This window comes from Terrapene carolina, unplaced genomic scaffold (assembly GCF_002925995.2).
Source record: "Terrapene carolina triunguis isolate 2854851 unplaced genomic scaffold, T_m_triunguis-2.0 Scaffold66, whole genome shotgun sequence".
In the NCBI taxonomy this organism is placed as follows: domain Eukaryota; kingdom Metazoa; phylum Chordata; order Testudines; family Emydidae; genus Terrapene; species Terrapene triunguis.
The window spans coordinates 17,598,807-17,616,652 of record NW_020664417.1 but is presented as its reverse complement, the minus strand read 5'-3'; the positions used below and the strand labels follow the sequence as shown (position 1 = coordinate 17,616,652).

Sequence of the window (17,846 nt, the reverse complement as noted above, 5' to 3'; positions counted from 1 at the left end):
ACTCCTTATTTACTGATGCAGAACACTTGTCATTTCAGACATGACTTGGACATGCAGGATTAGAATAAATGGTATGAATCATTTACAGGCCTCACGTAGTGTGGACGTACCCTAAGTATCAGGGGTCCCCGAACAGGAAAGGAGCTTTTTGGATGGGTTACAGGGATTGAGTAGTAGCTCCTGAAGCTCCCATCAAAAGTGCTTTCTAGTGTGAGGCTGGAGTTGGAAAGAGAGCAAAGAGGAGATATTTTTGCTATGCTGCACCCTATGTTGCTTCTTGGGTGGCTTGTAACGTCTTTGATGATAAAAAGAGTTGAAGTGCTGATCACTGCTTGTATGGTTCAGTCTGTGGTGTCTGCTTCGTGGGGCTGGAGTGTAGATACCAAGAGAGCAGAGGGTTGCCCTGGAGTCCTTTAGTCAGTGTTCTGACACATCTGTCTTTTCACTCAACAAATTGTTTTCCTCAAAGGCAGATCCTTCACTATGTACTGGACTGGTGGCTTCAATCCTCTGGATTTCCCAAAGTCCCAATGCATGACTATCACCACCATCGGGCAGAAGGTTGTATCCAAAGCATCAGAGGCCTGGAGAGACTCCCTTACAAGCAATTTGCCCTCCTTGATGAACACTTTGAACCGCAATCTATCCTCCTGTGGGAGTTTGTCAGTGAACCCACAAACTTAGTATATAATAAATAAAATCATACTTTGACATTAGTGCTGTCATTAGCGATAGTTTTACTTCAACCAACTTGGAGTTCCACACAGCAAACTTTCTCCAGAAAAGGTCTAAGCTTCCTCATGGGAAGGAGCAGATCTGGTCTGATGTTGTCAGTCATTTTCAGCCACAGCCTGAATTACTAATGAACTTGGAGCAGGATGCGTGAATATAAATTCTGCTTCATTAGCTGGTACAATGGAACATTTTCTGTTCTTTTCGGAGCAGCTGTGCTAGATCTTGGAACCACCAAGACTACCTCATTAATGGGACGTACCACCTTGCTAAATCCAGCACTTTGAGGAAAATCCTGCACTTCCTTGAGAGGAATCTAGAGTGTACTTGAAGTCCTCCTTAACAGGTCTTGAAACTGCCTTTAGTCATCAGAAAGTGAAGGTGGGGCTGGTGCAACCACCCTGTCTGGAGATAACCCCATCGGATCTGGTTCTTCTTCCTCCCCCATTAGTTCCTGAGGAGGTTCAGAAAGTTCTCCAAGGTGAAGGTTATTTGGATTCTTGATGGGACTGCAGACTCAGAATATTGCATGTGTGGGTCCCATGGGCCCAAATAATGCCAGTGCAGGCAGTTAAAATGAAACCGAGGTGGTCCTCATGGCGTATGGTGCAATTGATCCGAATGTGGATAATCTCTCCTATGAGATCGGGCCAGCGCCCAAGAGACTCCCTTTTCTCTATGGGAGAGGACATCGTCTCCTACTAACACCTGACTTGTTAGAGGAGGCAGCTTCAGACACCATGGGTGGTGCTGTCAGTACCAGGAGCCTTGTTATGTCCCAGCTCATAGAAGGAATAGGTGAGTTACTCTCCCCTTTCTTGTACCTTCCCCCATGCTATTGGTCCAGGGAATCTCCCTAGTCAGGATTGGTTTTAACAGGCTTGGGGACTCTGGGTCTGAGAAGACAGTAATGTCCTCAGGGCAGTGTATCTATCTCCAAACGCAAGGGGGCAGAGTGGACTCCTTTCTTTTTGCAGCACAGCAGTGTTGAACTTGTCACCGTCTTTGGTACCAACAACTCACCATGGTGTGATGGTACCACAAGTGCAGATGGCCTCTGCTTCCATTTCCCTCACTGGTACCAGGGACAATTCCACTCCTGCATTAACACCGGTTTCTGGGCACTCTTGCTCTTTGGAGCCAAGAGACCAGTACCATGCTCTGAACTCCTGACATTCCTATATCAGGGTGCAGAGTCTCACACAGCTTAGAAGGTACCAGAAAAGAGGTTCTCTTCTTGGATGAGGACCTGGAGGGGGATTTTTTTCTTGCTTCTTGTGAGAGTATTTCCTATCCTCTTCATGCCCTCATTTGGAGTCCTTGGTTCTACCCCTATCGGCCATGGAGCCAGCGATCACCGTGCTCCAAAGGGCACTTCTCAGCGGCTCTGCCCAATGTACAGTGGGGTTTGACAGGCCAACAGCAGATTGAGGGCATCACAGCATGATCTATCAGGAATCTCAGAAACCTCTCAGGAGCTTGACAAGTTTGGCTTGGGAAAGATCAAACAGTGCACTTTGAGCTACCCCAAGGCAGTACAGGCACTTGGGGTGGGTGTCAATGACCAGAAAGGCCTGGGGTTGGCAAAAGCTCTTCTTGAATCCTGGGACCTTGGGCATATTAGTCTCCCCACATGGGGTTCAGGTAGGGGGAGACTGACAGTCCAATGAAGTTTGAGAATCAAGCTAGGTATCTCCTTTACATATCACCACATCTACTAAAAATGCTGCAAGCCAAAATTACTCTTTCAGTGACACTTTTGCAACCACATTCTCTTCAATGGCTTTGCACAAGTATAATTGACTAGAATTTAGTAAGCAGTTCTGTTGATGCATGGTAATATTCTCTCTCTGCACTCTCCAACTCATGTTCTCAAGTGGATTTGCTCAGCCCAGAGCAGAACAAAGCAAAAACCTGGTTTTGTCACTTGAATAAGATGACAGCTTGAACACAATGTTTATCTAGATTAGGAAAAAGATGACGACAACATTACATTGGGACTGGAAAACAATTTTTCTCTAATCTAGAGAAAACTCACAGGGAACTGATCTGTTGAGTAGGGAGAGAGAGGTCACTATTAGAGCAGAATCTCACTTTACAAGGGGACACAATTCGATTTTATTTTAGGAAAAGAGTTGTATGGAGAGAGAGTCCATACTCAGAAAATTTAAAGCCACTGTTGTTACAAGTAATACCAAAGATTCCTATAACAGAGGGACTACAGAATGAGCTATTTCTCTTTTCTAGTTAGTTTATTTCATACATTTTGCACTTTGTATAGTTAGTTTCATCCCACCCCCAAAAATAAAGAGATCAGTTTCCACTGGTTTATATTGTGGATCTCCATAACACAAAAAAGGAGAAAATTAATTAAAAAAGCAGGAAAATGTGACTGTAAAGTGACAAAAATCAGCAGGTAAGCCTCAGAAGCAGGGAGTGCTTGAAATTATTTTTCTTTTTTAAAACTGATTACATTTCAAATAATAGCATCCGTTTTAGGTCTTATATTGACCAAGTTACTGACTAGATTTGTATACTTTTATATGTTCATGTGTCAATTTTTGTTTGTTTGAAAGAAAGAAAGAAAAAAAGGGGGGTGTCATCTAGTATCTAATACAGAGCACATCTGAGCCTAAGCTGAAAATTCTGTGGCATCTACTTCTGGAACCATTAGTCTGCCTCCTGAACAATCTACAGCAGCTACTTGTTGATTAGAAAACATAACAAGGTGGCAAGTTTATATGTTGCGTCCACCATATATGAATACTTTGGGGCAGGGGAGAAGAAAAATATGAATATGCAATAGAGTGTTCCATACTTACTCTTTGGTCTTTGTCACCTATCAAACAAACTGCTCGAAGTGTTGGTACCCATCTCTTGAACTCATTCATCCAGTTGTGTAAAGTGGATTTGGGAACCAATACCATGTGAGGGCCAGGAATATTTCTGTAGTGTTTCATGTACCCAAGAAGAGAAATCGTTTGCAGTGTCTTTCCAAGACCCTGTTAAGAGGTTAAAATTTATTTCTATTATTAATGGGGAAAGGTTCTCTCAAAAAAACGTTTATAGCAACTCAGTGGTAAACTTTAAAAAGGCAGGTGAAAACAAAACTAGCAAAAATCCCAACAAACAGAGATCCCCAAGAAACACTGACCTGACAGACAACTACTTTATTTTTAAAGCAAGCAGTGAAATAAATTAGTTACTTTTTTAAAAAAGTTTTAAGAACTAGTAAGTCTAGCGTGGCTTGCTAAAGAAGTACAGAAAAAAAGCCTGCAGCATAAAATGAATGAAGGGTCTCTGTAATTTATGGTAGCAAACAGCATTTCAAACCTGATAGTTACTGACTTGTAGAAAACACTAGGAACAGTATAGCAGATGCTTATTAGTAGAAACGTATCTGCGCCCTTTTGCAATGTTGCTCCTAAGCGGCTGTTGCTGTTATAGGGAGTGTCGTCTGACCAAACGCATATGAAGGGTTAAGGGTGTTTTGGAAGGGGTGAGGCAGCCACATTGTGGGGATGTGATATGGGGGAATCCCAAGTTTGGGAGAAATGGGGCAGGGGAACCCCCAGTCGGCAAAATGGCTGACCAAGCCCAGCTGCTGGGGACAGTCTGAGGATGCTCCTACAGGCAACTTTATGCTCCACCTTGGAGAGGGCACTGTTCACAGCCTGCAATGGAGGGGGGAAGGGGACAGGTCAGCAACATCCCATGGCAAAACAGCACACCCATACCGCACCATCAGCAAAGATGGAGAGGGGACTGCTCAATGCACACGAAGGTGGTCCCCGATACTCCCCACTGCAAAATAGCAACATATTCTCTCTCCCTCCCCCCCGCAAAGCCAGATGCTAAGGGAGGAGGAAACCTTCCAGCTGTGCTTCTGCTGCTCCCCTGAGCCCTGCCCCGCCCCCCAAAACCCATCTCTTCCAGACCCTCCACAAAACTCCCCCACACACACATGCTCTCCATACAGGCTCTGTCAGGCAGGGCAAATGGATGGAGCTGCGCTGAAGGGCCAGGGTCAGGAGGGGACTTGAAAAATGCAGTTTGGGACAGACAACTCCCCTAAATGCCCCCCCAATCTCTGCCCCTGGATGTGACATCACAGTGTCACAAATGTTGCTGTTACCAAGTGGACAATTCAGGGTAGGAAAAGTGTTCCCAGGGGAAATGTTACTCATAAGCAACAGTTGCTCTTACAAGGTGTTGCTGCAAACAAGTGTCTACTTTATTTGACCAGACCAAAAAAAAAGCGTATCAGTAATCCATTAAGATCTTAAAACATGAAAAGATAAAACTTGTAAAGATTCAAGTTGTTTTGGCTAGAAAACTAATGTGGGTCTATATTCTCAAATACATTAATGAGGTCTTCAAATTTGGGTTCATAAAGTCAGGAACCTAAGTCCACAGCATTCAGGAACCTATATAAAGTGGCCTGATTTTCAACGGTAATGAGCACCTGTAGATCCCCTGGACTTCAAATTGAGTTGGAGGTACTCGGCTCCACCAAGACCTAGGCCATTTATTTAGATGCCTCTAAATATGGATTCAGGGCCCATGAAGAACTCTGCACATTTTGACTTAAGTACTGCAAACTCCGGTTGAATGTATTCTATCCTTAACAGAAATACTACATTTAAACAAGTTTATATAATTAGATACAAATAATTCTATTTTAATAGTTGCAGCTTGAGCCTAAATGGGCTGACAACACCTCTAAGTAGTAAACTTAACTAGCTGAATTTCCTACAGAGAACAATCTAGCAAATTTTTGGATAAAGTAGTTGTAGACTTCCACACCAGTTGCTCCTAGTCATCTTGTGTCCCATTAATGATGTACATTAAAATACTGCAGCAAGTGTTGTAGAGAAAGCTATAAAGTAAACATATTTGCAACTAAAATGCTAATTTTAAGAAAAATGTTCTGTTTTTCCACGTTTTCTTCCCCTTCTGATCCACCCGTCCCCCATTTATTTTTAAAAAGCTTTTGAAATAATTAGGTTTGATCATGATCAAATATTTCATGCCCTGATGCAGGCAGCAGCCTATCTTTTAGACTGCATCATGGTGCCATTCTTTCATTTTTTAGAACTTCATTTCATTGTGTTTCACATGTTTCTGAGTTAAAATAATTCACTTAAGTAACTTGTTTTTTTGTAATTAGGCATAAGTATCTACGGCTAAACCTATTGGAGACCAGAAAGTCTTACTCTTTATTGTTACTGTTTCTGACGTAATAAATTGGTGCTTTAAAATATTTGACCATTTTTCACCAATATCTGACTTGCCAATTGACTATTTTGGACCAGTCAAATGCCCAATCCTAGAAATAATTAAAAATACACATACTTTCAAAGTCAAGATGCAGGAATCAAATAAGACGACATTTGGAAGAGGATTTTTGTGTGTTTTGTTTTGTAAACAAAACGTATATTTAATGCGATGGCAAAAAAACCCTACAAAATGATCATCAACAAAAATAAATGTGCAGAAGAGGAAGCAACTACTGAGTACATTTCAGTTAGCATTTATCAAAAAGAGTAATTTAGAGATTAACAAAAATAAACACCTAGAATGATATTCTAGAAAATTAAGTGTCACAAGATATTGATATTTAGCAAACAAAGATGCATCACAGACTAAAACTCAAATCCAGTTTATAAGTAGTAAATGCTGTTTAATGATAAACAGAGGATAAAATAAGATTTTTGCATTGTCAGTAAAAAAAAATTAATTAAAGTTTAACAGGAAATACTGAGGTCTGAAAATGCAGAGAAGAGGATTCAGATGATAAAGTTAATTGCTGCAGAAAATGATTATGACTGGATATCAGGAAAAAGTATTTTATTTTAAAAATGATTATTTTTGTTTCCAGAACTCAACTCATGTTTCAAAAGAAATCAACATTTCCAGCTAGTGCAGAAGTAGTTTAGAAGGAAAAGGTTAAAAGCAGAACAGCTGCAAAGCTAAATAAAAATTAAGTTTTAACTGATACTCATCATCACCCAAAATCCAAATATTTGTAAGTTTAAAAGTTTTTCATACATTCTAGGTCAGGGGTCGGCAACCTATGGCACGCGTGCCAAAGACGGCATGCGAGCCGATTTTTAATGGCACACTGCTGCCTGCCGGAGTCCCGCTGCCAAACCCTGGCAGCGGGCTGAGCCAGACCCCAGCAGGCAGCAACGTGCCATTAAAAATCCTGCCCAACCCAGCCCGCTCTTCTCCGCCCCCCGCTCTCTCTGGCAGGGGCAGAAGCAAGCTTGCTCCTGCCAGCGGCTGCTGTACAGCAGGCTCTGCTGGCAGCCAAGCTTCCCCCTCCCCCGCCTCTTCCCCCAGCGTGCTGCGTGGAGCCCTGCCTCCTCTCCCTCCCTGCCGCCGATGGCCCTTGCGAGGGAGGGGAGAAGAGCAGCCCCAGCACCCTCGCTGCTCAGACCAGTAAGGAGGCAGGGAAGGGGGGTAGGAGTGGGGCGTATCCCTCCAGCCCCCTGCCGTGAGCCGCTCAGGGCAGGGAGCTGGGAGCACTCCCCCATATCCCAGCCCGCCCCCCCCCAGCCCTCTGCCCTGACCCCTGCCTCCCCCTCACACCCCATGCCCTGAGTCCTGCACCCCCTCACATGCCCCCAGCCCTGACCCCTGAACCCCCCTTGCACCCCAGCTCCCTGCATCCCCCCCCATGACCCCATCCCTGACTCCTGCACCCTCCACACATACCCAGCCCCCCACACCCTCTGCCCTGACTCCTGCACTCCCCACATCCCCATCTCCCACCCTGAGCACCAGATTGGCAGCGGGCTGAGTGTGTCCAGCAGCTGGGACCCCAGCTGGCAAGGGGCCGGCAGCTGGGACCCTGGCTGGCAGGAGTCAGCGGACGGAACCCCAGACCGGCAGCGGGCTGAGCCGCTCGACCCACTGACGGTCTGGGGTCCCAGCCCCTGGCCCTGCTCAGCCCGCTGCCAGTCTGGGGTTCTGGCTGCCGGCCCCTTGCCAGCCGGGGTTCCGGCCGCAGGACCCGCTCAGCCCACTGCCGGCCTAGGTGAATGGAACCCCAGGCCCGCAGCAGGCTGAGCAGGCCGGCGGCTTAAGATCAACATTTTAATTTAATTTTAAATGAAGCTTCTTAAACATTTTGAAAACCTTGTTTACTTTACATACAACAGTAGTTTAGTTATATTATATATAGACTTATAGAGAGAGACCTTCTAAAAACGTTAAAATGTATTACTGGCACGCAGAACCTTAAATTAAAGTGAATAAATGAAGACTCGGCACACCACTTCTGAAAGGTTGCCGACCCTTGTTCTAGGTTATGGTAAACTTGCCTTATCTTTAATAAATGCTCCATTTGGTATAGAAAAAACCTTGACCTTATCAAGCTAGACAGTGCAGCACAACGGGTAGCACCCTATGAAATGTCCTATTGTCAGTTCCCACTAGCAGAAGTGCTAATCTAGAGGAAACAGGCATTTTTGCAATCAAGTCAGCTAACCCTACTCACAACACTAAGTGTGCCACAAATTGTTCTCTACGGCAATGATAACTGGAGAGGGAGTGGGGTTCTCTCTCTCACTGTATTAGGGTTCTAAAGTGATCAGGGCCTGAGGAAAATGGCTTCTAACTGGTTCCCCGCAGCTGCCATTCTTTTACACTTTAAATGCTCCTTACCATGAGAACTTTCTGAATACCACTCAAAATAGTTGCAGCTTTAAAATAATATAAAGGTCAGTCTGTTCCATAAAACAAACTTTTTCTGAGTTTGCATTTCCTTGAGGCAGATAAGCACATAGAAGTGATTCCATTTCTCAAAGGAAGCTGTTCCATAGTTGACAACTGTTGGAGTAATGTATCAGACGGGTAGCCGTGTTAGTCTGAATCTGTAAAAAGCAACAGAGGGTCCTGTGGCACCTTTAAGACTAACAGAAGTGTTGGAGTAATGTCATGCATGTAGTTATAACAAAAATGTTGTGTTATGAATTAACCACATTTTACAAAAAAAATCATTCAAAGTGTATCATAACACGTAATCTCTTTCATTTTATAATATAAACAGCTTCTTTAAAAAAATTAAAGAGACCTAAATCTGATTACACTTCGTGTCTTCATGTTCCTTCTCCCCACACAGCCCCAACAACAAAAATTAGCAGCACTTACCATTTCATCTGCCAGGATACCATTGATGCCATTCTCATACAAAGAGATGAGCCAGTTCAACCCTCGGACCTGATAATCACGCAGTTTACCCCATTTTACATCTAAAAGTGAGGACGTGCAAAAACAGATTAAAAGATTTGCAAAATATATTTGAAGCCATCACAGCATTCCCTTATTGCTAATTGACACTATTTCTTATCTAAAGGTTGGAGAATGTGACAGTAATACTTTCCAGAGAGCAATTAGGACATTACCAGCAGAGGTTGTGGCATTTCTTAATACAGGTCGCTGAGCCTGAAGAGTGATAGCATAAGGAGCAGGTTTCCCTCAACATCACTAGATGTGCCAAAATTCTAATGTAATAATCTTAATTCAAATCTTAAACCCAAGATATAACCACCAAGCAATATCAGGTTAAAGTATATTATCTCTCCTCAAAATGTAAGATTAATCAATTAGATTAAATTGCACTGGAAGATAGATTAGACTGGTGCTATATATGTAGTACGCATAATCTGAAAAATAAAACCCCACCAGTGGCAAGTACTGTATCAGTATGTGTCTTTCAGAGTAAAATCCCTGCAGCTGCTGCTCTGAATCTTTTGAATAGGAGTCAAACTACATTACAGTAAACTTCACAATGCTACCAAGGAAAGCTACTTGCAGGAGCAATGTTGCTACTGGAAATATTCTGCAGAGGATGCAGGAAGAAGAGAGTAGAGTCCTATTTTTCTACGCCCAGCTTCAGAGAAGCAAGTCCTGCATCTGCTGTTCATAGCAAAAGTTATTGGAATTACACAGTGCAAAAATTTGATACCTGCGCTACAGTATCAGGTCTTCCCCATAAATTATTTTTTTCTGCAGAATCAACTCATCTTAAAAAAATTACATTTCCAGCCATATAGCAAGTTAATATTTAAACTGCCAGATCCTCAACCAATTCAGGAATAATCAAAATCTAAACGTTTGCAAATTTAAAGTTTTCCATAAATCAGTGGTTTTCAAACTGTGGGTCGAGACCCAGTACTGGGTCACCGAACGTAAGGCATTGGGTCGCGGCGGCTCTGGTCAGAACCATCGACTGGGCTGTTAAAAGTCCCATTGGTGGTGTTGCCTGGCAAAGGCAGGCTAGTTCCTACCTGTTCTGACACCGCACTGCGCCCCAGAAGCGGCCAGCAGCAGGTCCAGTTCCTAGGCAGAGGGACCACGGGGCTCCGTGCGTTGCCGCCACCCCAAGCACTGGCTCCGCACTCCCACTGGTCAGGACCCGAGAGGGCGGGCGGTGCCTGCAGGCGAGAGCCGCATGGAGCCGCTTGCGTGCCTCTGCCTAGGATCTGATCTGCTGCTGGCCGCTTCTGGGGCGCAGCGTGGTCCGCAGTGCCAGGACAGGCAGGAAGGCTGCCTTTGCACCCCCGCTGCACCGCTGACTGGAAGCCACCCGAGGTAAACCCATGCCCCAATCCTGCACCCAACCCCCTGCCCCAGCACAGAGGCCCCCCCCCCCCCCCCCCGACATCCCTCCCCTCATCCCCAGCTCCACTGGGTCGCAGGCATCAACAATTTTCTTCAACTGGGTCTCCAGAAAAAAGTTTGAAAACCACTGTTCTAGATTATGAGGATCTTGCAGGAAAGACATCCTCCTCAGGAATGCAAGAATATTAGAAATAGAATTGTAGGGTCCACTGAGATTTTACCAAGAACAAAGAACGAAAGAGCAAACCTTACATGATGGAGAATCTTCAAATCGAGTGCATATGTTAGTTGCCTTGGAGCTTTCCGTCAATAGCTCCTCATCTTCTTCCTGTTCTGTTCTACGATGTCGATAGCTAAAAGATCAAAAGTAAAATATAAAACAAATTTCAAACTAGATTGAGAAGACACCAGACTGCTCCATAATAAAATCTTGATACCATTCTTGATAGAGGTAACAAGAGTGGTCTGAAGAAACTTGCAGACTGATTTCTTATAAATATTTGCAATATACTTTGTAAGACTATGCTGTGGATAATTACTCTTTCCAATTTTAAGCTCATCTACTGTTTTGTGTCACTATGTTTGCTGATTTCTGTTGATCTGAGTATTTAATACTGTGCTGACAGCTCGACTTCCAGCTGCATTTATCTGTGTATAGAAGAAATATTCTCTCTCCTTCTGTTACTACCAAGACTCCAATATGAGAGTAGGGAGCAAAATGCTTGGAGGAGAGCAAAAATGGAAAGACTATAGAAAGGGTGCTAACATTAGCCTCTAACAGGGAGGTTGTACTTTTAACAGGCAGTTCCTAAGCTTCTGCAAAGCTTCCCAGAGGCAGCTGCTCTAGAGCTCTCTTTCAGGAGTTAGAAAAATATCTACATCTTTATAAACAGCAATAAAGGTAAAAACAAATTACATTTCCTTTTAGCATTTTGGTTCACCTGTAAAATTCAGTACACTAGGATTCCCCAAGAGCCATTACATTTATTCCCCCCCCCCCCCCCCCCCCCACACCTTCTTTCTTCACCACCCCAAAAGTTATTTGGATTCTGACCAAACTTCAATTTATAAACAGCAGTTGTTTTTGTTGTAAAATGACCTCATCTTATAATGCTGTATATGTGTCTAAAAAACAAGGCCAAAACATCAGCAATTTTGAGAAAATAAAGCAAAATACCCTACAGCATCACTCATCTTTTAAAGGAAGTTCCTAACCTGCAAAAAGATTCAAAAACATACTGCAAGCATAACTAGAATAAGGGCTGGTCTACACTGCCGCGCTAGTTCGGCGGCTGGGGATCGAAGTTCCGAGTTCGATTTATCGCGTCTGGTCTGGACGCGATAAATTGAACCAGGAAGTGATCCCCGTCGACTGCGGTACTCCAGCTCAACGAGAGGAGTACCGCGGAGTCGACGGGGAGCCTGCCTGCCGCGTGTGGACCGCGTCTGAACCGCGGTAAGTTCGAAGTAAGGTATGTCGAATTCAGCTACGTTATTCACGTAGCTGAATTTGCGTACCTTACTTCGACTTGGGGGGTAAGTGTAGACCAAGCCTAAGAAGTATTACTTACTCGCCAACTGACAGCAGATTCTGTTTCTCATCCTTTTTTATTCGTGGACGTCCTGGTTTCATTTTCAAAGGTGAAGTTGGAGTCTTTTGAGCAGCAGGCTGAATGAAATGTGCAAACAGCTCAGTCTGCTTTAACAGATACTCAAATCTGTTTGCTCTGTCTGTTTGCTGTTGATATAATGAAAAACAAGTCACTTGAGCAAGAGAGACATTACAATATGCTCGTATTATAAAAATGTAGAATCTAGAGTTACAATGAATGGCTTAGAATTATTCAAATTTGAATGTATATTCTTTAAAATAGGTAGCTACAAAAATTAATGGCTGTGAAATGGATTTGATCCCATCAAACAAGAGCCCATCAAATATCCCAGAATAAGTCTAGGCCAAGGTCACAGAGGACACCTGAACAATACTGAAATCTAACTTTGAGACCAGGAATCTCCAGAATACAAATTGCTGTGTCCAAGACTGAAGAAACCCCTGTATATGAGAAGTCCAGTTTATTACGGTGAAGCACCAATAGGCTGAAGACAACCTTTTTGTAAGTGAACCAATGTAGGGTTGTCAGTGTGCAGACTCACAAAGGTAACTGTTTTAATGCAACTGCTGTCCATAACTTTGGCAGGAAACAGCAGTATTAAACAGACAAAGACCCTTAATTTTCAATGTTAGTAATTCAGTATCATGTGGGTAGCAGTGAACTGAAAACATCCACTTCAGTTTCACTCTTCTGCAGCTTAGTTAAGCTATAAGCAGACACAGGTACTTGAGTTATTAATAGGAAGGATGTAAAAAAGGAAGCTTTGACAGGAGAGTAGATAGGGTGGTGGATGGCCTCATTCCCTACATACTAGCCAGAGCTTGACAGAAGATCATCCATTAACTTGTTATGAATGCTAGCAACATCCCCTTTTAAAGCAGCTAGTGACATCCCCTTTTAAAGGGGAGGAGAAAGGGGGGGCAGGTCTTCCCAGCAGTGTTGCCCATAGACCTCAGATCTTCTATATCAGGTTCTGAGGTCTACTACATTTTGCAAGCCTTGGATTAAATCACCAACGCAAGGTAACACTATGAAACAGAGGCAGGATTAGAACTCAGAATTTGCTGCCTTTCAGTCTAGTACTCTAGTCCACTAAATCATGCTACCTCAGAAGAATCTGCCTACTTTGAAGCCTTCCCATCTCAAATCTATTTTGCCTGGTAATTAATACAACTTCAGAGAACTTTCAGCACCAACAGAGCCTTCTGCTGCGTAGTTTTTTATCCTTCTTCCCTCACACTACGACTACCTCTCTTTTACTGTATAGGGCAGTGGTCCCCAAACTTTTTATGGCCACACCCTCCTTACCCCTGTTGCCCCCTGCCTTCCCCCTCCCTGTCAGAGGGCGGGGCTGGGGCAGGGAGCAAAGCTGCAGCTGGGGGGAAGAGTGAAGCCACAGCCAGATGACAAGGCCGGAGCAGAGCTGGGAGCGGGGCTGGGTGGCACTCCCTCCCTGCCCCCCGTGCAGGCTGGCCCAGCCCTGCCCCTCCAGAGTTCCTCCACGCCACTCTAGGGGGGTGGCGCCCCACAGTTTGGGGACAACTGGTATAGGGCTATCGCATTTGAAGTCAAAATATGAGATTGTGATCTTTTTTCTAGAGCAGAAAAATAAAGGTCATGATCATTAGACTTTATCTGACCCTATATGTTAAAAAAGTCATGGAGTAATTCTATGGGGTTTTGATTTAAGATACTGATGGGCTCCCTCAGACCAGATCTAAGTTCCTGTTTCAGAGGGTGAATGATTATTTCTCAACTTCTCTTAAGGTGGCCTGAGCCCTTTGCAGGACCTGGCACAACTGCCTCAAGAGTCTATAGACCCAGCTCTAAACTAGCCAGAGGATGCATAACATATGTGAAGTGTTCCCTCCCTCCAGAAGCTCAATACATCACCACCATTCCATTCCCAAAAGAAGTGAAAAGAATCAAGTTCTGAACAGTGTCACAACACAGATCTTCACATTACACCACTCCTTGTAAACTCCTAGGACATCTCACTTAATTTAGACCACTAAAAATTGCAGAAGCTTGTACCATTTCAAGGGGAGTGGAGAAATAAGGGAGGAGTAGAGGACAAAATATGAAGAGGACAGCCTACAAATCTCAAAATTAAGATTTCTGCAAAAAAGCCTAGTCAAAATACAAGGAACCAAGTTAAGAGGTCTCAAATAAGAGCAAGAAATTAACTTTTCTATAAAAAGCAGTTACATCAATGGTGGCTATTTGTACCATATTGCACATGTGCTCAAAATTACACACCATTTTCTCTTCATATGTAGGATCTGGTTCCTGGATTTCTTTTTGTTTTCCTGGTGATGAATCATCAAAAACTTCCTAGGAGGAAAAAAAATTAAAAACAAATTGAATTCTCCTTTATAAAGATATCCTGCCTTGCGCAATCATCTTATTTTGTTCATGTTACCATTTAGCCAGAGTATGACACCTCTATCTCAATTCCTGATACATTCAAACCAAAATCAATTTTACTTATCAAGAATTGCTCTGTTTTAATTTTAGTTTTGACCTAAGGGCAGGGTGGCAAGTTAAGGAGGCGGTGCTATTTGATTTTCTTTTGCCTACCAAGCCAACCAATTACCACTGATGATTAGATTTAGGATAGAAAAACAAGTCTCCATTAAATAATTTGATTCTACCCCACACACATTTCCCTTTTTGGAAAGGGGGAGGGGGGAGGGCAAAGATATTTTCTTTGACTACCCTTTCAGATAGGGAATAAATAAAATCCCATTCTCCCCTCTGGCAATAAAGTACTCTGCTTCAACACCATAACTCCACCACATGACTGCATCTTTATTAACAATTTATGAGTTTCACTCTGCTTCTGGTGCTAGGAACAGAGGCAATGTGTACTGGAGGTGGAAATACTACTGGCATGATCCTCCCCCCTGCAACTGTCCTGAAGGGGCATTTTACAACGTATGTTCTGAAGGAGGTTGGGGAAGAGAATGAGATATCTACAGACAATTACCATCCACCATCTGTTTAGAATAGATGGCCTACGCAAAAAGTTATTTACCTCGCTTCAGTCCGTACTGGCCAGTGGGGAATGGACAAGTGATATCAAAACAAAACAGGCAGGAACACGCACAAAGCAAAGAATAGGACAGAAAGAATATAGACATAAAAAGGAGACATACAGTAACTCTTCACTTAAAGTCATCCCGGTTAACGTTGTCATGTTGTTGATCAATTAGAGAACATGCTCGTTTAAAGTTGCACAATGCTCCCTTATGACGTTGTTTGGCAGCCGCCTGCTTTGTCCACTGCTTGCAGAAAGAGCAGCCCGTTGGAGCTAGCTGGTGGGGGCTTGGAACCATGGTGGACCAGTAGCCCCCATATCAGCTCCCCGCCCCCTTAAGTTCCCTGTGCGGCAGCCGCCCAACAGGCTATCAATTATCAATTGCCAGCAGTTCAGCTGTCCCTCCCTCCACTGCCATATGCTGCTCCTGCCCTCTGTCTTGGAGCTGCTCCCGGGAGCCTCCTGCTTGCTGTGCGGGGGGGGGAGGGGGGGAGCTGATATGGGGGCTACTCACCACCTCAATCAAGCTTAACAACCATCATTGCTGTGTACAGTATTAAATTGTTTGTTTAAAACTTGTGTGTGCGTATGTATATGTGTATGTATATGTATGTCTTTTGTCTGGTGAAAAAAATTTCCCTGGAACCTAATCCCCCCTCCCCCTTTACATTAATTCTTATGGGGAAACTGGATTCGCTTAACATCGTTTCACTTAAAGTCGCATTTTTCAGGAACATAACTACAACGTTAAGCAAGGAGTTACTGTAGTAAGTATTGTGCCAAGGCAAGACATATCAAAAGGGGATACGAAAGTGTAAAAGCAAAATTTTAATTTGCCAGTCAAAATATGAAGGATCCAACAGAAAAAAGATGGAAAATCCACTGCACTAAGACAGTGGTTCTCAACCTTTTCTATACCAGACTGTGCTGCCCATCTAGCCAGGGTCTACCTGGAAACCCTCTCCTGCTTTAAGCTAAGAGACAAGCAGAACTGTTGTGAACCCTGCACAGGAGATAGACACTTCTGACAAGTTATTCACATGAATCTATACACACACAAATGATAACATTGTACAACTTTAAAAAGACAATGGGCAGCAACTGTAGACTCAATTTAGGACAAGCATTTTCCTCTTAACATGCCAATAAGATTTTGAAACCAAGAGTACACAAAACAGTCAAGACACCATTAAACACCTTCAACCAAATTTGAATTCAAATAATTCTTGAACTTCTGTAAATAAATCAGCTGTTCTTTTTTCCTCTTTTGAAAGTGTAACATTTATTTCCATTATATGCTGCTGAGCCTCCTCTGTATAAGAAGGAACTGCATGAACAAAAATTCCCAGATGAAAATTTCCTAAGTATGGCATGTTTTCCAAGCTATACTTTCTATCCAAAGAAGAAAGTGTCATTGCTCTTCATAGCTTCCTAGGATGTGTCTACATTAGCATTTTTCCTTCCAGTCTCCTGCCACTGATAGCAACAAGATTCCCTGTCCATCAACATTTTTATCCCCATATCTCCTCTAACCCTTAGAACACCAGCAGCCAGTCTACACTAGCTTTCTCACCACTGTTACTAACAGAAGAGTTACATCAGTAGTGGTGCAATGGTGGGAAATTAAAAAAAAAATGCTAGTGTAGATAAGACCCTAGTAGCTTCATATAGGATGAAGGAAGTGAGTTTATGGCTGGGATCTGATTGCCTTTTTGGCTAGTTAAGCAAGCTCAGAGGGGAAAAAAAGCAAATCTGGTAACAACGGCTAAAGGCCTTTAATTCTGAATCAACGTAAGTCAATATTCCAGAGGAAGGAGGCAGAGCACTTATAAATCTTCATCAGGAAACTTTCCAATCCAGTTAAAAAAAAGAAACACCAGATATAAATATGTCAAGAAATATTTTAAACAAACATCCAAAGTAGTCTGGTTTCTTAATAGAACTATAACTTTACAAAAGACAAAAACCACATACATCAAAAATCCTTGTTTAATAGCTTCCCACTTAGCTTTTACATTTTTTAAAACAGCCCTAACTCTGTGTTGCCTTACTTTTGTAGGTTTAAATAGTATTTATTATCCCAATGCTTTAGTTATTTGCTCATCTAAAGGAGCTACTTAAAAATATAGAATTTGCAAACTACTCAGATTAAGTAGGTTGACTATAAAGAATGATTCAAAATGTGAAACATTCAGCAATTAAAAAAGACAAACTGGTGTCCATGTATGGCTAAAGAAACAAATGCTGTTACAAAACAATTATCTCTAGGTATTAGTTCAAATCCCAGGTTTTCCTAAATCCTGGAAATTTCTGGATTAGGCACCTGTTGCCAAAATAAGACATTTCAGATCACAGAAATTGCCACTGATTTATAAAATGTTGCCAGAGATACTCGATTTCTTCCATAATTTAAAAAGAAAACTCAGCTAAACACAAGTCTTTGTTTTGTTAAAGACTTTGTTAAAGTGAGATGCTCACTTTGGAAGAGAAGACGAATGAATTCAACAGTCAGCATGTGAGGATTTGAGCTTGCCTTCAAAAAATCAAGAAACATCGACGGGCTGCACTTTGACTAACTGACGATTTAAAAAAAAAAATCAATCTGAAATTTGGTGTTCTCATCTTTCTAGAAGTTTGTAGTCAAGTATCAGAGGGGTAGCCGTGTTAGTCTGAGTCTGTAAAAAGCAACAGAGGGTCCTGTGGCACCTTTAAGACTAACAGAAGTATAGGGAGCATAAGCTTTCGTGGGTAAGAACCTCACTTCTTCAGATGCAAGTCACATTGTTATTCACATTGTTTGTTGAAAGTTCTACAATGCCTCTGAGCTACCG

The 17,846-nt window shown here is 42.8% G+C and overlaps 1 protein-coding gene across 1 annotated transcript in view; it reads right to left on the bottom strand.

Annotated features, from left to right (window-relative positions):
* SMARCA5 (SWI/SNF related, matrix associated, actin dependent regulator of chromatin, subfamily a, member 5) overlaps nucleotides 1–17,846 on the bottom strand; it is a 53,595-nt gene that overhangs the window by 34,052 nt on the left and 1,697 nt on the right. Inside the window, exons 2-6 of the mRNA XM_026647840.2 lie at nucleotides 14,235–14,309; nucleotides 11,934–12,100; nucleotides 10,615–10,715; nucleotides 8,890–8,990; nucleotides 3,555–3,734 (exon numbers count right to left, since the gene is read on the bottom strand). Of these exons, the coding sequence (XP_026503625.1) occupies nucleotides 3,555–3,734; nucleotides 8,890–8,990; nucleotides 10,615–10,715; nucleotides 11,934–12,100; nucleotides 14,235–14,309 (624 nt within the window). The remainder of the gene's footprint in view (nucleotides 1–3,554; nucleotides 3,735–8,889; nucleotides 8,991–10,614; nucleotides 10,716–11,933; nucleotides 12,101–14,234; nucleotides 14,310–17,846) is intronic.